The sequence below is a fragment of the Cervus elaphus genome, chromosome 12 (assembly GCF_910594005.1).
Source record: "Cervus elaphus chromosome 12, mCerEla1.1, whole genome shotgun sequence".
Taxonomy (NCBI): Eukaryota; Metazoa; Chordata; class Mammalia; order Artiodactyla; family Cervidae; genus Cervus; species Cervus elaphus.
This window is the reverse complement of record NC_057826.1, coordinates 45,165,915-45,184,630: the sequence shown is the minus strand read 5'-3', so window position 1 is coordinate 45,184,630 and position 18,716 is coordinate 45,165,915. Positions and strand designations below refer to the sequence as shown.

The window sequence follows — 18,716 nt, the reverse complement described above, 5'->3', positions numbered from 1 at the left end:
TCCTTCCCTTGAATGAAGGGCTGCATCCAGGGCTGATACGGATGAAGGATCATAAGCATATTCTCAATCAGAAATGGAAACCTATCTTTCTTAAAAACGAGAGCGGCCTTTATGTGATGATATTATTGCTCAGTTGTGTCCGATTCTTTGCGACCCCATGGATTGTAGACCAGCAGGCTCCTCTATCCATGGGATTCCCCAGGCAAGAATACTTGAGTGGGTTGTCATTTCCTCCTCCAGGGTATCTTCCTGACCCAGGGATTGAACCCACGTCTCCTGTGTCTCCTGCATTGCAGGCGATTTTTTTACCCTTTGAGCCATAGAGAAAGTTATATGATGAATAAAACTCTGCAACCCAGAATGATCCTGAAGTTGCATATTCTTATGAACAATTTAATAATACAAGTATAATCTGGCTAAGGAATACTCTATGCACTGCTTTATCAGCACAGAAAATGGTCTCATTTAGAGTAGACATCAGGTCTTTTGTGGATGGAGGAATCTTTTCATTAAAATCATTACCAGATTTGAGAGTCTTACACAGTATCCCTGCATTGAGTGTCCTTCTGCATTTGTAGTTTACTACTGAGTCAGAAAAAATGTTAAGCTACAAACTAGGCCAGAAGATGAAAAAGGTGTCAATCTCTATCTTTGTGAACTATAAGCTAGTAGTAATGAGGTAACAATTTCATTTTCTTAATCCTTTGAATGAGTTCTATGAATTATTTGCCAACATCTAAGTAGGAAAAAATACACCTAGAAGAAATTATTTATAATTTACTCCAAGAAAACTATGGTGTTTATAAATCTGGTTCAGACTGCAGTCAATAACAAATCTTCCTTCCACAGATGTTATGTTAACATATATTTCCTATTAACAGAGTCTAAGGATGTGGTCCTGGTATTTTGTAGTTTTGTAGGAAAACCTGGTGGTTTTCCATACATTGAAGGAGTCAGCCTAGTGGCTGGGCTTTGTGGTGAACATAAAAATGGACTCTCTAATAACTAAGATTTTCTCATTGGAGATATTGAGGAACTTATGAGTCTAATGAAGCATTTCAGCTCAACATGAACTAGGAAACTCATAGCTGGTTGTAGGCCAAAGTTAGAGGGGGTTTTTTGGTGTTTTTTGTTTTGCTTTGTTTTTGCCACAGGAAACTAATGGCTTAGAAATAATTTTTTGATAAATGAGTTTTAGAAAGTTGATGGCCTTACTGATGTCAGCTTTCCTAGCTAAGAGGTTCTCTGTTTAGGCTAGATCTTGGTTATAAAATATAATGTGTCTGCTTGGCAAGAGGACTGCAGGCGGAGTGCTGAGCACTAGAGGACCCCAGTCTCACATGGGATTATTTTCTAGCTGCTATCACTATGCAGTGGCATAACTATGCCTGACATTAGTTATGAGATGCCAGGTTTCATTCATTCTATAGTGGATTAAGCAAGATGACTCCGTTTATTACTTTTATAAAGAACAAGGTGAAAAAGATCACTCAATGATTAATCATAAAAATTCTCCTTGCAAGTATAGAGTTTACTAGAGGAAATCTTTAATACAGTGTGAATTTATATCTAGAGTGTTGTAAAGTGGTGAGGTTTTCTGATAGAAGGGATAAAATTTATCTTAGCATAATAGAGTAATATTTTATAAATTTTCTCAGCAGAATCTTTAAACATTACTCCAAAATAGAAAAGAAGATTCATAATCCAAAGCAAAGTGTCCTCCTAATCAGCTGGGGTTATATTTTCTATGAGAAAAATTGCCTGGTGATTTTTTTTTTTCTGTTAAGAGCTTAGTAACACTGAGTTTGAGAGATGTTTAAGTTTCTTTTAAAACTCAGTACTTCTCATATGTGTCTCCTCCTCAATCCACAGTTATTTCAAGAATACTTTTTTCTTAAAATATGATAGACCCAAGTCTCTTAAAAAATAATTCTAACCAATGATCTAAGAGACTGTCATTCTAAACCAAAATGAACTTATGAATGAGGTCCTAAATGGGCAAGACACTATCATAAACTTTATAAAAGGAAACCCAAATAACAAAAGACAGACTCTGTGCCTTTAGAGAGCTTAAAATCAAGTAGTCAAGGATATGAATCTTGTGAAGGTTATGTAACTTAAGAAATTAATATATGCCATAGGAATGACATGTAAGAAAAGGGAGTAATACTACTTTGTTGTAAAAAGAGAGAAACAGAAATCAGGAAGGAGATTCAAAGCCATGTACAAATAGCCATACTTTATATTGCGGAAATGAGGATCCATTAGACATATTTCAGTAGAAAAGGACTGTGCTTTAAGGAGATGGGCTTCCCTTGTGACTCAGCTGGTAAAGAATCCACTTGCAATGCAGGAGACCTGGGTTTGATCCATGGGTTGGGAAGATCCCCTGGAGAAGGGGAAGGCTACCCACTCCAGTATTCTGGCCTGAAGAATTCCATAGACTAACCAGTCCATGGGGTCACAAAGAGTTGGACGTGACTGAGCCACTTTCACTTTAAGAAGATTAGCCTTTAACCACATACATACAGACTGGAATTAATGTAGAAGAATAAATTGATGCAGGAAGATCAGTTAGAAGATAACCTTGTAATTGCCTAGATAAAATGTATTGAAAACTAAAATGAGGCTGATGGCAACCTAAGTTGAAAAAGGTACAGGTGTGGTGATTGAATTGCTGTACAACTCTGAATTATGAAAGCAGATCTGTTCGCATCTGATGACCCATATGTAACAGTGAACAGCCCTCTTCTGAACTGGGGTGTTGGAGAGGACTCTGGAGAGTCCCTTGGGCTGCAAGGAGATCCAACCAGTCCATCCTAAAGGAGATCAGTCCTGGGTGTTCATTGGAAGGACTGACGCTGAAGCTGAAACTCCACTACTTTGGCCACCTCATGTGAAGAATTGACTCACTGGAAAAGACCCTGATGCTGGGAGGGATTGGGGGCAGGAGGAAAGGGGGACGACAGAGGATGAGATGGCTGGATGGCATCACCAACTCGATGGACATGAGTTTGGGTAAACTCCGGGAGTTTGTGATGGACAGGGAGGCCTGGCGTGCTGCGATTCATGGGGTCACAAAGAGTCGGACACGACTGAGCGACTGAACTGAATTGAACTGAATCTTAACTCAGTTCTCCCTAAATCTATAGTGCCCTCCTTTACCAAATCCCCTGGGAGGAAATAGAGTTCTTCCATGAAAACAACTAACTGGAAAGTGAAAGAAAAAGGCTTCTATTTTGTCCCAAAGAGTGATTTGCTATTGTGAGTGAAGCAAAGTTATGTGAGGGCTGTCATTTACTGCTTTGTACTTGGCAAACCTGGTTGACAGCATGCAAGGATATTTATGCATGATGGACCACTGACCTAGCAAAGGGTTTATAGCAGTGGAAAGAACTGTTGTCTAGACTTAGGAGAATTTCTGGCCTTTTCCTTTAGAAGAAAGGAAATTACCTGAGGGGGCACAGAAGAAATTAATTTATGGGCTAGATAGGGGAAAAAAAAGTTCTCAGTTACCAGGGTAACTATGAGACAAGATGAGTTAAGAGCTCCTTAAGAGTAAGAACAATCTTAGCTTCTGCGTTATGTGACTAATTTCATGCCAGACAAAACATGGAGGTCGAGACTAGCAGTGGGGAAGAAGGCATTAGGACAGAATATAGGATCCTAAACTTTATAGAGAATATAAAAGCAATGTGAGAACTATGACAAATATGAAACAGTATATTAAACCTGTTATATCCATATATTGTACAACCTAGTTTGTGTCCGGTGTAACAACTACAACAAAAATCAAGACTTTAATCAAGGTAAACTTAAATACAAAGGAACTGTTCAGAATTCTGACTAATGATTGACTTGCTCACATTCACTAAGTTATTTGTTCATGGTAATAATTGAACTTGGAAATCTTGGCACTTATTTCATATTTTTTAAAGCAATTTTATCTGTTTGAAAGGGAGGTCAACACAGAAGCTAATCTTTTTCTATTTGTCATATAGAAAAGATACTGCTCTTCAATAGTATGTCTCCATTTTCTCTTTTTCTTACATCTTTCAACATCACCTCTTTTCTAACAGGTTCAATAATCCTAGTAGTGGTTAGAAAGCAAACACCAGGTTCCTGGGATTAAGGAGAGTGGCTATAGCATAGCTCAGAAGCACAGGCAGAATATAAATCTTTCTTAACATAGATTCAGAGAATTTATTTCCATGAGAACTACCATGATAAAGTTTGGTGACTGAAGAGGGAAGGGAACAAAAAGGAGTCTCTCTTCTCTCAAACTACATGTGTTTTTCCTGCTACCCCCATCACTGTTTTATAGACTTTCCTGAATTTTGGTAGCACCACGACTGGTACCTCTAGACTAGGAAGGAAAAAGTATAGAGAGAGGCCTTGAAATGCTCCCCAGTATGCAATAAATAAAATACTATACGCATATGTATAACTGATTCATTTTGTTGTACACCTGAAACACATACATTGTAAATCAACTAAACTTCAAAAAAAAAATTAAAAATAAAACCGGCTACAAACATCCAGGGAAAAGTGAACTTAAAGTAAATGCAATTAAAGCCCCAAGGGAGTGGCAGTTTAACTCTGAAAGTGATTCATGAAGGTACTTATGTGCCTTCATTCACTGTCACTGGTTAAAGAAGTGGCATCAAACTGACATTCAAATAATGTCAAATTATCAAATGCCAGGCAGCCACGGGCACGTATCACTCAGATATTCCTCAGAGAAATCTTCTAGGAGTAGTTGGATGACAGCCTTCAGTTAACACACCTCCAGGACCAACTGCAGCATTTATTTACCCAGGCCACTCTCTCCCCAAGCTGCTGCCACCCAATGAATGGGCATAACAGACTAGCCGCGGATGCTCAGGGTGGGACTCCCCTCACAGCCAGCCTGTTCTCTGGGACTCCCCGCTGACTGACACTTCGCTGTAGTCTCATGCAGTTTCACTGCAGTCAGCTTAAGGCTTCTCATGCCTAGTTTTCCTTCCTTCTTCTCTTTTCCCAGGTTATCAGACCTGCATCATGGTTCAAGGCACTTCCTGCCTACCCCTGTTGTTTCTCCACTTTATCTGAGATGGTTTTCTCCCAATAGGTCTCGTATTTTTGTATCTTGGTAAGACCCTTAGCTTACATAATGACAAAAGCTACCAAACTCACAAAAATACTATAATGTAAAATGTTAAATGTATGATTTCACTGAAACAAGCATCTTTATAACCTTCTCTCTTTTTCTGTCCATCTTTACTCTCTCCCAATTCCTCTCCCAGAACCTGTCTGAATTATACTGTGACAGACAGGAAAAATAAAACTTTGGCATGTCTTTTCCAGCAACACTTACAGGAACTGTACAGAGAGATGAACAGAAATTAGCAGTATTGTTAACTACGTTACCTGGCTTCATTGTATATAGACTGTTACTGTATATTCATTGTACTTCACTGTATATAGACTGTTATTGACACTTGAGATGTGAGAGGGAAGGATAGCCGTGGTCTGTCTCTGAGCTGAGTAGGAGTGCTGAAGGCAGAGGGGTGAAGGATGCAGCAGCCTTGTCATGAAATAGCAATGACTCCCTGTTTTCAAAGTCGGCTCCAGTCTCAGTTTCAGTTTCCCAGGACAATAGAAGTTTTAATATTAAGAATTATAGTGACAATTTGCTTTATTAAAATATATATTTAAATACTTATAGGGAAAGTAAAATAAGAAACAAATATTTCTGGAAGACAATTTGACTGAAAAGTTGCATTTAAATGTATTCTTCAAGTTCTTCAGGAGGAATCTATTTTCAGGTAACAGAAAATTCTCTTTCTGATGACTAAAAATTATCACCCCTTTCCCATACCGCCATATTTCCAAAATCCCTTGCTAAGTCCATGAAGGAGGACGTTTCTAGAAAAATAATGTGGAAAGGATCAAAATGCAAAGATGAACTATTGTAGCTAGACATTTACACAGCATACACTTAACAAAACATTTAGGTAGACTAACTCTTTTGCACTGACAATGATGAAAGTCCATATTCAGACGTGAGATAGGAAAGCAAGTTGTTATTAAGTGATGAATGCCACAGGAAGGTAGGAACTGCAAGAACTGTAATATCATAAACTCAGATAAGTCTCTAAGACTATGACATACAATTTTTTTCCAAAATTAAATTGAAATTCAACTTATTTTCTAAGATAAATACTTCTACTTGATGTATCACACTGTCACTTTTTAGTAATTAAAGAAAGTATATATGGTTTAGTGCGGAGAGGATAATCCATTTACTACCTGACTTTTCTATAACTAATCCATAGTGAGCTTTTGCCACAGTCAGTTTTCATAACAGATTTAAATTATTGTGATATTCCAATATAAATGCAATTCCTCATGTATTTAAAGAGCATCAAAAGGACTGTATATATAGCAAATATCTTACTTATTTGAAAAATCCAAATAAAATGATTTTATTATGTTGGAGCTTTAAAATTGAAACAAAATTTTTCATATGGGTTACAGTAAATAGCATGTGGATGTTACTTACCAAGATTCGTTTTAAAGGAATGAAAATACTATAAAACATAACTGAGACTATTTCTTTGCCGCAACCTAAAACATATATCTAAATTTTGCTTCTATTTCTATTATACACAGATGTGTTCAAATTGCAATACTTAAAAAACAATTTATTTATCGTGTGCATAAGCTTTGGTCCACACACTACACTTTGAAAACTGATTATACGTCTGTTCTAGTATCATTTACAATAATGATGCTTAGAAATATTCTGGAAAAATTAATATAAGAATGAACAAATATTATATAAATATTTTGAAAAATTTCCATTACGTATAAATAATGAGGTGGAAAGTTTTCCAAAGTACTAATATGTTGTCAAGCAGTAAAAAAGAAAAGGTAAGGAAAGAGAAACCCACAAGTTGAAGATGAAGGACAGTATTACTGATTAAGGTCACAGACTCTGGAACTAACTGGGTTTGAACACTCACTTTGCTACTTACTAGCTGTACGAAGAGAAATGTCCTTTTTTTTTTTAACTGCTATATATATGGTGGTCAAAATAGTACTTACCTCAAAGAGCCATTGTAAAGAACAAATGAGTCATTATTTATGAAACAACTATGATGATACCCACTATTAAATGAACACTAAGTTACTGTTTATTTATAGAATGGCCGTGTGTTGGCATTTATGTTCAATGTACAGGGATATACAAAACTATTTATTCTATAAAAATATATACAACATATATGTATATTCATGTATATATGGATATATATATGCATGTATATGCAAGCACACAGAAAAAGGCCTAACAACACATGAGCCAAATTGTATCTTTAGGGGCATTAAAGTAGATCTTTGTTAAGTGTTTTACATAGAAAATATAATTAACACATTATTTTGTGGTCACATTTTAAATACTTTTATACACCCATCAAATGCAATTGCAGAAAATGATTACATTGATTGACTTATTGAAACAGAAAGATATTCTCATGCAAATGTCATTAAGTGCAAACAAGCATATCAAAACACTGTATTAACTGTACTAGTAATTAAAATTATATGGTTATGTCTTGTCTATGGAATGATCTATTCTGGCTAGGTGATTTCAATTTTCTTCTTTATATACAGATACATTTATTCATAATTAAACTTAAATATACACAAATCTATATACTTTTTAAAAAGCACCATAAAACTATTTTACTGCAAGAAGAAAGCAACAGCAAGGCAAGCTAATTATACCATCAGGCAACATTCTGCACTCAAAATACCTATGTTGAGAGCACAGCCAAGAAACATTGATGAATGGAATGAATTAGGAAGGTTATGAATGTACTCACCCACCAAAGGCCTGTAGTGCAGAGAATTTGGAAGCATCCACATCATTGCCACTTACTATCCGAGCCTTAAATGAAAATGGAGAGAAACAAAAGAAACAGACTTTTAGCATCCTATAGCTATGTACACATGAATTTGGAACACGCGTCAACTGCACTAGACACGTAACACCTAGTATGACAGATGCTAAGCAGGGTCAGCTCCAAGTCAAAGCTACTGTGTTTTTATGGGTGGAGGTTTTGAAATTAGCTGTCAGCATTCAAACAAAAGCACTGGCAGAGTCAAGGAAAATATCATATTCCAATACCATTTGCCCTTAAAACTTGGTATGTGCAGTGAAGATCATGAATCAGTCAGAGAGATCATGATTCACCAGACTTAACAACAGATGCTGCGTTTGACAGTAGCAGACCCCTAGGTTGGCAAGTGTAAGCTATAGTAAGCGAAGCTGGCAAGGTGTTATCTCTTCATAAAAGCAACAGATTGGGGCACACTTAAAGGACAACCAATGAATGGAAAGCTGGGATAACATGCACAGTTCACAACTAAAACCGAAGAACCAAAACAGGTCTAATATGTCACAAACAAACATGTACAAAAAGACAAGATCCCTCAGCAGGGAAGAAAAAGTATGATTTAAAACCTTTTCATCCACAGAACTGCTATCTGAAAGAGAATCAGGAAAAGAAGGAATAAATGTTAGATGGAGTACTTTTCAAGAAATCATTTAAACATATACATGAACAAAGTGTTAATGTTATATAGTTTAAAATTATAAATGAACCCCAAGGGAAGAAGGATAGCTGGTCCCTGCAATTTAATGAGTTGGAAAATGTGCCAGAATGCTTGAAAAGTATAAAAGGGTGATTACAGAGCTTAACAAAAGACAATGTGTCATTAAAAGAAAAGAACAGTTGAAGTATCAGAATGCCTAGGCTCCAGCTGGGACTCCACTACTTGCTAAGCACACTGGGCAAACTACCAAATGGTCTGGAGTCTAGACCTAACTCTGAAATAATAATTAATAACTAATACTTTGCTTTTTGCCTCCTAACTTTGTGAAGAGGATCAATTAAGATCAATATATGTGAAAGTAAACCCCAGGTGACTATACAAATTAAAGAATTTTTATTATGGGATTATTTATTGCTTCTCATATCATAGAACTTTAGAACTAAAAGATTAAGTATATTTCACCTTGCAAATAAGAAATCTGATGCCTGAAGGGGTTAAATGACTTAAGATTCCCAAACCACCAAATTACAGAGTGATATAAATCCAGGGCTTCTGACTCCCCATCTGCTGCTCTTTGGATTCAACGTTTCAAGTAAGTTGAACAAAACAGTGAGGGATGGTTGGTCCATGGTTCTCCAGTATAACTTAGGATAAAATCACAAAGTCAGTATTTCTCAGTTTCAACTGCTCATGGGCCTAACTAGATGAGTGATGGACTTGTGATTTTTCAAATTTTTTGTTTCTTTTTGAAACTCAAGTCTAAATTTTCAAGGGTCATCATAGCATGGCCCATTTCTAAATTACACAATGTTACTGTTTTTTAGCATAAAGCCAGAGGGATTTCCATGTGAATACAAGTTTGCAGAAAGCTAGAACTGGAGTTCTAAGAACCTTACAGTTCTTATATCCCAGACCCCTTATTTTCACAGATGAGTCCCAGAGAGAGAACGATTTGCTCAAGGACATGTAATTCAATGATGATTTTTATTGATAAAAATCTGAAATTATTTGTTTTCTTGACCCATGAAATATGAACCAGTTACCATAACTAAATATTTTTGTGTAATATTTTGAAGATTTTACACTATCCCATGGTTATATCTTTGAATATAAAGCACAGTAGGCACAATTTAAAATAATAAAGCAATATGGCCATAAATATTTTAAATACTTCACAAAATACAGAAAATAAAATTCAGCACTGTATCAGAAGAATAAAATATCATAGCCATGAAGATTTTCAAAAGCATGATTTAAAAATCATTGACTACTATAAAATGACATCAACTGATCATAAAATACATATCTGCTTTTAAGTAGGAGCATACAAGCTATTTGATAAAATTTCAAAACCTTCCAAATAATTTTTAACCTACTTAGACTGGAATGAGTTGTTTCATATGCTGAAAAATGTCTTTCAGAATCAACTTAAGTGTAAAATATTAGGATATCCCTGTTATTAAAAGGCAAAAATGTCCACTACAATATTTTATTTCCATAAATCCTAACCAATAGAGTAAAACAGAAATAAAGAACATAAATGCTGGAAGGTAAAATACGAAGTTTTTATTTTTCAGAATTATAGTATTATACACTGAAAACAAGTCAAACCAAACTTCCTGGAAAACTATTATGATTAATCAAATAGACAGCAAATGAATAAATAACCAACACATCAAATAACAACATTATGGTATTTCCTACTAACTAGCAATAGCTAGTTTGGGAAACAATGATATTAAGTCTGATTTCATATATCTAGTATTTTGAAATAGTCCCCCATTCTAACTGGCTTCTATATCGATCACATTTGACTGAATAAGGGTAATCTTACAAAAGTTATTAATTTTCAGCTGCTAACTGTAGTAATTCATTAACTTTTCATTCATTGTTTCATTCAGTGTTCATTCATATTTTCACTGAATACATATTTTTATTAATTATCAATTAACCAATTTTGTTCACTTTGACTCCTTTCTTATCCCCTTTAAAACCTTTCTAAAATGGAAATATGATCATCTCCATTCTCTTTTAAAAACCCACTAATTTCACCCATTGCCCACTTGAGAAAAAAAGATCTTTGTCTACTGCAAATTCATGGCTCACCAGTCCTGATTCACATCCTATACTTTGGCCACAAGTAAATCTTTGCTATTTAGTTTTCATCCCATGCTCTTTTAAGTGTGAGCCTTTGCATTTTCAGTTTCTTTCCCCTAAAACAAGTTATCACTTTCATTATCCAGCTAACTGCCTCTCAGTCTTCAAAACTCAGTTGAAACATAACCCCTTTCCTGGAAACTTATCACTTTTCAGGGATTCATGATCTTTATACATAAGTACTATACAGTGCATATTCCCCTTGGCTAATCCTCAACTTTTCTCAGTTTCTTCATCTGAAATCCTTCTAGACAATGCCTCAGTGATAGTTTAACTTTTTAAACTCCCATTACATTCCTGAAACATAAGAGATGTCTAGTAAACATTTGCTGAGCACAGAATGTACAACCTTACATAAGCTATACCACTTTACTGAAATATTTAAAAATCTGTTTTAAAAAATTATTATTTCATCTTTTGATATAGGGAGGGTGAATTATTTTCTAACAGATTTACAGATTTAATAGTTAAATCCTAATGGCAAGTTGTTGTAACTTGAAATTATCCTATTTTAAGTGTAACTAGGTTAACAAACAAGTAAAAACATGTAATTTTTTTTGTTTGTTTGACATGTAAGTTTTTTTAAAGGTGATTAATGAGGATGGATTACACACATATTAAAGTCTTTAACAGCTAAAATATCATCCTGGCAAAATAGAATAAAAGATTAGTAAAACATAAAGTTGGAGAAGGAAATGGCAATCCAGTCCAGTATCCTTGCCTGGAAAATCCCACGGACAGAGGAGCCTGGTGGGCTACAGTCCATGGGGCTGTAAGAGTCAGACACGACTTAGCAACTAAACCACCAACAACCACCACCAAAACATACAGTATAGCTAAGTAATACACCCTTATACATAAGAATTTAGTGAATAAGAGAGGACATATTGCAATCAAGGAAATAAAAAACACTAGTTACTAAAATGGTGCTTCAGTTCAGTTCATTCGCTCAGTCGTGTCTGACTTTTTGCAACCCCATGAATCGCAGCACGCCAGGCTTAGGGAGGTGTAAACAAGATGGCAGAGTAGAAAGACCCGAGTTCTCCCCCTCTCACCAAAATACCAAAACTACAAAGAACTGCTGAACAATCACTGAGAAGAAAACAAAAACACTGGAATCTACCTATATATATCCTATATCCAAAGATAAAGAAAAAGCCACAATGAGATGATAGGAGGGGTGCAATCACAATAAAGTCAAACCCATATCTGCCAGGTGGCAGACCCACAAACTAGAAAACAGCTATATCACAGAGGTTCTCCCACAGGGTTCACATCAGGCACCCCAGCCTGGAGGCCTATGATCAGAAAGAAGAATCCTCAGAATATCTGACTTTGGAGACCAGTAGTGTTTGATCAAAGGAATTCCACAGGTCTGAGAGAAACAGAAACTACTCCTGGAGGGCATGCACAAGATTTCATGTGCACCAGGCCCCAGGAGAAAAGGCAGTTCATAAAAGCCTGAGCCAGATTTACCTGCTGGCACTGAAGGGTCTCCGGCAGAGGTTCGCGGTGGGGTGGGGCGAGGCTTTCTGCAGTGAGAAAGATACCACTGGCAGTAGTTCTGAAGAGTACTCATTGGCAAGAGCCCTCCAGAAGGTCACCATTTTCTCACCAAGACCTGGCCCACCCAATAGCCTTAAGGCTGAAATGATTCAGACCAAACAACCAACAGGCTGGGAAAACAGCCCACTCCTCAGGAGAAAGGCTGACTAGAGTCTTCCTGAGCCCACAGCTGCTTGATAAACATAGCCCTTGACATGGCTCTATCCACCAGAAGAACAAGGCCAAGCTCCAATCACCAGTGGGCAGGAACCAGTTCCTCCCACCAGAAGCCAGCACAAGCCCCTTAGACCAGCCTTATCCGCCAGGAGGCAGGCAGCAGAAGCAAGAACAACTATAACCTTGCAGCCTGAGGAATGAACACTACAATCACAGAAAGTTACACATAATGAGACAGCAGAAGAAATGTGTCCAAGATGAAAGAACAAGATGAAACTCCAGAAGAACAACCAAGTGAACTGAAGGCAGGCTATCTACCTGGGGGGAAAAAAAAAAATCAGAGTAATGATACTAAAGGTGATCCAAAATATTGAGGAAAGAAAGGCACATATTGAGAAGATGCAAGAAATGTTTAACAAAGAGCTAGAAGATTGAAAGAACAAACAAATGGAGATGAATAATAACTGAAATGAAAAACACTATAAGGAATCAATAGCAGAATACACAAAGCAGGAAAATGAGTGAGCTAGAAGATTAAATGGTGGAAACCACTGCTGCAGAACAGAATCAATAAAAAAGAATTTACAGAAATGAGGACAGTCTCAGAGACCTCTGGGACAACATTAAATGCACCACTATGGCAGGGTCAAAATGAGAAGAGAGACAGAGAGGATCTGAGAAAATACTTGAAGATATGACAGCTGAAAACTTCCCTAACATAGGAAATGAAACATAAACCCAAGTCCAGGAAGCACAGAGTTCCAGGCAGGAAAAGCCCAAAGAGAAACATCCTGAGAGACATGGTAATCAAGTCGATAAAAATTAAAGCCAAAGAGAAAATAATAAAATTAACAAGGGAAAGCAACATATCATACAAGGGGATTTCCATAATGATATCAGCTGATTTTTTTTCAGCAGAAACTCTACAGGCCAGAAGGGATTGACACAATATATATAAAGTATAAATACTCTACCAAGGAAGGCTCTAATTTGGAATTCATAGAGAAATCAAAAGCTTTACAGAAAAACGAAAGATAAAGAGACTTCAGAACCACCAGACTAATTTTGCAACAAATGCTAAGGGACATTCTCCAGTTAGAAAAGAAAAGGCCACAACTAGAAACAAGAAAATAATGAATAGAAAATTTCACCAGTAACGGTAAACATAAAGGCAGAAAATCATCCAAACACAAATATGATAACAAAATCAGTAATCATGAGAAGAGTACAAATGCAGAATATTGGAACTGCATTTGAAATTAAGAGAACAGCAACTTAAAAAGCAATTATGTTTATATATATAGGTTGCTATATCAAAACCTCATGGTAACTTCAAACCAAAAATCTACATTATATAATCAAAACAAAAATGAAAAGAAATCCAAATACAATGCTAAAGTCAGTCATCAAATCACAAGAGAATAAAAGAGGAAGGGAAGAAAAAGGACCTACAAAATAAATCCAAAACAATTAACAAAATGGCAATAATAACACAAGTATCTCTAACTACCTTAAATGTAAATGCTCCAACCACAAGACAGATTGGCTGAATGGATACAAAAACAAGACCTGCATGTATGCTGTCTACAAGAAACCCACTTCAACTCTAGGGACAGACACTGACTGAAAGTGGGGGATGTAAAAATATATTCCATGCAAATGGAAATCAAAAGAAAGCTGGAGTAGCAATATTCATATGAAACAAAATAGACTTTAAAGACTGTTCACAAGAAACAAAGAAGGATATCACATGATGATCAAATGATCAATCTAAGATATAACAATTGCAAATATACACATACCCAATATAGGAGCACCCCAAAATATAAGGCAAAAACTAATAGCCATAAAAGAAGAAATCAATAGTAACACAATAATAGTGGAAACTTTATAAACAACACCCCACTTTCATTAATGAACAGATCATCCAGAAAGAAAATCAATAAGGAAACAGAGGTCTTAAATGACACATGAGACAACAAAGACTTAACTGATATTTACAGAGAATTCCATACAAGAGCAGCAGAATATACTAAGTGTACATAGAATGTTCTTCAGAGTTAATCACATGCTGGGCCACAAAGCAAGCCTCATTAAATTTAAGAAAGTTGAAATCAGATCAAGCATCTTTTCCGACCACAATGTTAAGAGATTTGAAATCAACTACATGAAAAATCTGTAAAAAAACAAATACAGGGAGGCTAAACAATATGGTACTAAACAATCAATGGATCACTGAAGAAATCAAAATATAAAATACCTTGAGTTATATAAAAATGAAATCATGACATTCCAAAACCTAAGGAATCCAGCAAAAGCAGTTTGAAAGGGGAAGTTTATAGCAATACACTCTTACCTCAGAAAATGAGAAAAATTACAAATAAACAACTTACACCTAAAGCAACTAAAGAAGGAATAACAAACCAAAGCCAAAGATAGTAGAACAAAAGAAATCATAAAGATCAGAGCAGAAAAAATTGAAATAGTGATGATGAAAACAATAAGATAGATAAATTAAAACCTGGTTCTTAGAAAAGATAAACAAAATTGATACACTTATAGCTAGCCTAAGCAAGAAACAAAAAGAGAGCACTCAAATTAATAAAATTAGAAATTAAAAAGGAAAAGTTACAACTGACACAACAGAAATACAAAGGGTTAAAAGAGAATACTACAAGCAACTATATGCTAATAAAAGGGATGACCTAGAAGAAATGAACAAATTCTTAGAAAGATGCAATGTTCCAAGACTGAACCAGGAAGAAATAGAAAATATTAATAGACAATCCAAGGACAGAAATTTAAACTGTGAATAAAAAGCTCACACAAAAGTTCAGAACCAGACTGGGTTCACAGGAAAATTCTATAAAATGTTTCCAGAAGAATTAACACCTATCCTTTTCAAAATATTACAAAAAAGACCACTCCCAAACTCATTCTTTGAGGCCATCATTACCTTGAAATCAAAGACAAAGATACTACAAAAAAGAAAACTACAGGTCAGTATCACTGATGAATACAGATTCAAAAATTCTCAACAAAATACTAGCAAACCAAACGCAGCAATGCATTTGAAGGATCATACACCACAGAGAAGTGGGATTTATCCCAGGGATGCAAGGATTTTTTAGTATCTGCAAATCAGTACGTGTGATACACCACATTAACAAATTAAAGACTAAAAACCATATAACCATCTCAATAGATGGAGAAAAAAATAAACTTGACAAAATTCAGCACCCATTTATGATGAAAGCTCCAGAAAGTAGGCATTGAGGAAATATACCTCAATATAACAAAGACCATGTATAACAAACTTACAGCCAACATCAGTCAAAGGTGAAAAGCTGAAAACATTTGCTCTAAGATCAGGGACAAGACAAGGATGTCCACTCTTGCTACTTTTTCCAACATAGTTTTGGAAGTCCTAGCCATGGGAATCAGAGAAGGAAAAGAAAGAAAGGAATACAAATTGGAAAAGTAGTAAAACTGTCACTGCTTGCAGATGACATGACATTATACTTAGAAAATTCTAAAGATGCTACCAGAAAAGTACTAGAGCTTATCAATGAATTAAGTAAACTTGCAGGATACAAAACAAAGAAACCTGTTGCATTTATAACATGAACAATGAAAGGTCAGAAACAGAAATTAAAGAAATAATTCCACTCACTAATGCATCAAAAATAATCAAATACCTAAGGATAAACCTACCCAAGGAGGCAAAAGACCTATACTTCAAAAGCTATAAAACAATGATGAAATAAATAAGAGATGACACAACAGATGAAAAGATATACCATGTTGTTCAATTTGAAGAATCAATATTGTCAAAATGACTATATTACCCAAGGTAATCTAAAGATTCAGTGCAATCCCTATCAAATTACAATGGCATTTTCCACAAAATTAGGACAAAAAAAGTCTTAAATTTATAGTGTTAGCTGCTCAGTTGTGTCTGACTTTTTGTGACCCCATGGACTGCAGCCCACCAGGTTCCTCTGTTGGTGAGATTCTCCAGGCAAGAATATTGGAGTGGGCTGCCATTTCCTTCTTCAGGGGAGTTTCCTGACCCAGGCACTGACCCTGGATCTCCTGTATTGCAGGCAGATTCTTTACCTTCTGAGCTACCAGAGAAGCCCAAAATTTATATGGAAACATGAAAAACTCCAAATATCCAAAGCAATTTTGTGAAAGAAGTCTTGTGGAGCTGGAGATATCAGGTGCCCTGACTTCAGGCTACACTACAAGCTATAGTTATCAAAACACTGGTAATGACATAAAAACAGAAACACAGATCAGTGGAACAGGACAGAAAGCCCAGAGATAAACCCATGTACTTACAGTCACCTAATCTATGACAAAAGAGGCAAGAATATACAATGGAAAGAGAGTAGTCTTTTCAATAAATAGTTCTGGGAAAGCTGGAGAGCTACATATAGAAGAATGAAATTACAATATTCTCTACTCCCACACACAAAAATAAACTCAAAATGGATTTAAGTCCTAAATATAAGACTGGAGAATATAGAACACTTAGAGAAAAACAGGCAGAACACTCTTGGACATAAATCACGGCAAAACATTTTTTGACCCACCTCCTAGACTAATGGAAATAAAAACAAAATAAACAAATGGGACCTAATTAAAGATAAAAGCTTTTGCACAGCAAAGACCATAAACAAAATGAAAAGACAACCCACAGAACAGGAGAAAATACTTGCAAATGATGTGACCAACAAGGGAATAATTTTCAAAAGTTATAAACAGCTCATGTGACTCAATATAAAAAAAAAGCAAAAAACCAAACAATCCAATCAAAAAATGGGCAGAGGATTTGGACTTAGAGATTGCCAGACCCAGTGAAGTAGGTCAAACAGAGGAGGAGAAATATGATCTGACATCTCCTATATGTGGAATCTAGAAAGAAATGATACAAATGAAGTTACTTAAACAGAAAGAAGAGAACAAGATGGCAGAGGAGTAGATGGAAGTGGAGTACATCTCTCTACATGGATACATCAGGAATATACCTTCAGACACAGAAGTATATGCAGAACACCAGCTCAGAGTGGACAGGAGTACCTGACCAGCGGAAAAGAATATATAGAACAAATGCAAAACTTGATAGGATGAGGAACTAGTGGGGGGAAACAGGACTGTCAGTAGGACTGGACTTTCCCCACCTGCGGGTGGGGAAACTGAAGCAATGGTCCAATCCCCACATCAGGGTAACTATCTGAGGCAGAGGAGAAACATTCAAGGCTGAGAGCGAAACAGCTGATAAGTGACAGCCTAAATGGAATGGAAAAACTAAGATCATGGCATCGGGTCCCATCACTTCATGGGAAATGGATGGGGAGACAGTGGAAACAGTGGCTGACTTTATTTTTCTGGGCTCCAAAATCACTGCAGATGGTAACTGCAGCCATGAAATTAAAAGACGCTTACTCCTTGGAAGGAAAGTTATGACCAACCTAGAGAGCATATTAAAAAACAGAGACATTACTTTGTCAACAAAGGTCAATCTAGTGAAGGCTATGGTTTTTCCAGTGGTCATGTATGGATGTGAGAGTTGGACTGCAAAGAAAGCTGAGTGCTGAAGAATTGATGCTTTTGAACTGTGGTGTTGGAGAAGACTCTTGAGAGTCCCTTGGACTGCAAGGAGATCCAACCAGTCCATCCTAAAGGAAATCAGTCCTGGGTGTTCACTGGAAGGACTGATGCTGAAGCTGAAACTTCAATACTTTGGCCACCTGATGCGAAGAGCTGACTCATTTGAAAAGACCCTGATGCTGGGAAAGATTGAGGGCAGGAGGAGAAGGGGATGACAGAGAATGAAATGGTTGGATGGCATCACCAACTCGATGGACATGGGTTTGGGTGGACTCTGGGAGTTGGTGATGGACAGGGAGGCCTGGCGTGCTGCGGTTCATGGGGTCACAAGTAGTTGGATACGACTGAGCGACTGAACTGAACTGAAACAGAATGAGAATTAGACAGTCCTTGCGATAGCCATACACAATCCAGGCAGGAACACTGGACCCCTGGAAGGTGCAGCGGCTGGGAGCTGGAGTTTAGCGACTGTGGAGCAATCCCAGGGTGAGGGCTGCTGTTGAATGCAGAGGAGCGGACTGAGGAAATGTGAGGGAGGAGATCCTGGCGGGAAATGCTGGTGGAGGAAAGCCAGGCAGCCATGGAAGCAAGGCAATACTGCTGAGTCACGTATAGGGGTT

The 18,716-nt window shown here is 36.6% G+C and overlaps 1 protein-coding gene across 5 annotated transcripts in view; it reads right to left on the bottom strand.

Annotated features, from left to right (window-relative positions):
* UNC13C (unc-13 homolog C) overlaps positions 1-18,716 on the bottom strand; it is a 647,876-nt gene that overhangs the window by 461,833 nt on the left and 167,327 nt on the right. For all 5 annotated transcript variants that reach the window (XM_043920107.1, XM_043920110.1, XM_043920109.1 and 2 more), the window contains 2 exons: positions 8,510-8,532; positions 7,869-7,933 (listed from right to left, as the gene is read on the bottom strand). In XM_043920107.1, the coding sequence (XP_043776042.1) occupies positions 7,869-7,933; positions 8,510-8,532 (88 nt within the window). The remainder of the gene's footprint in view (positions 1-7,868; positions 7,934-8,509; positions 8,533-18,716) is intronic.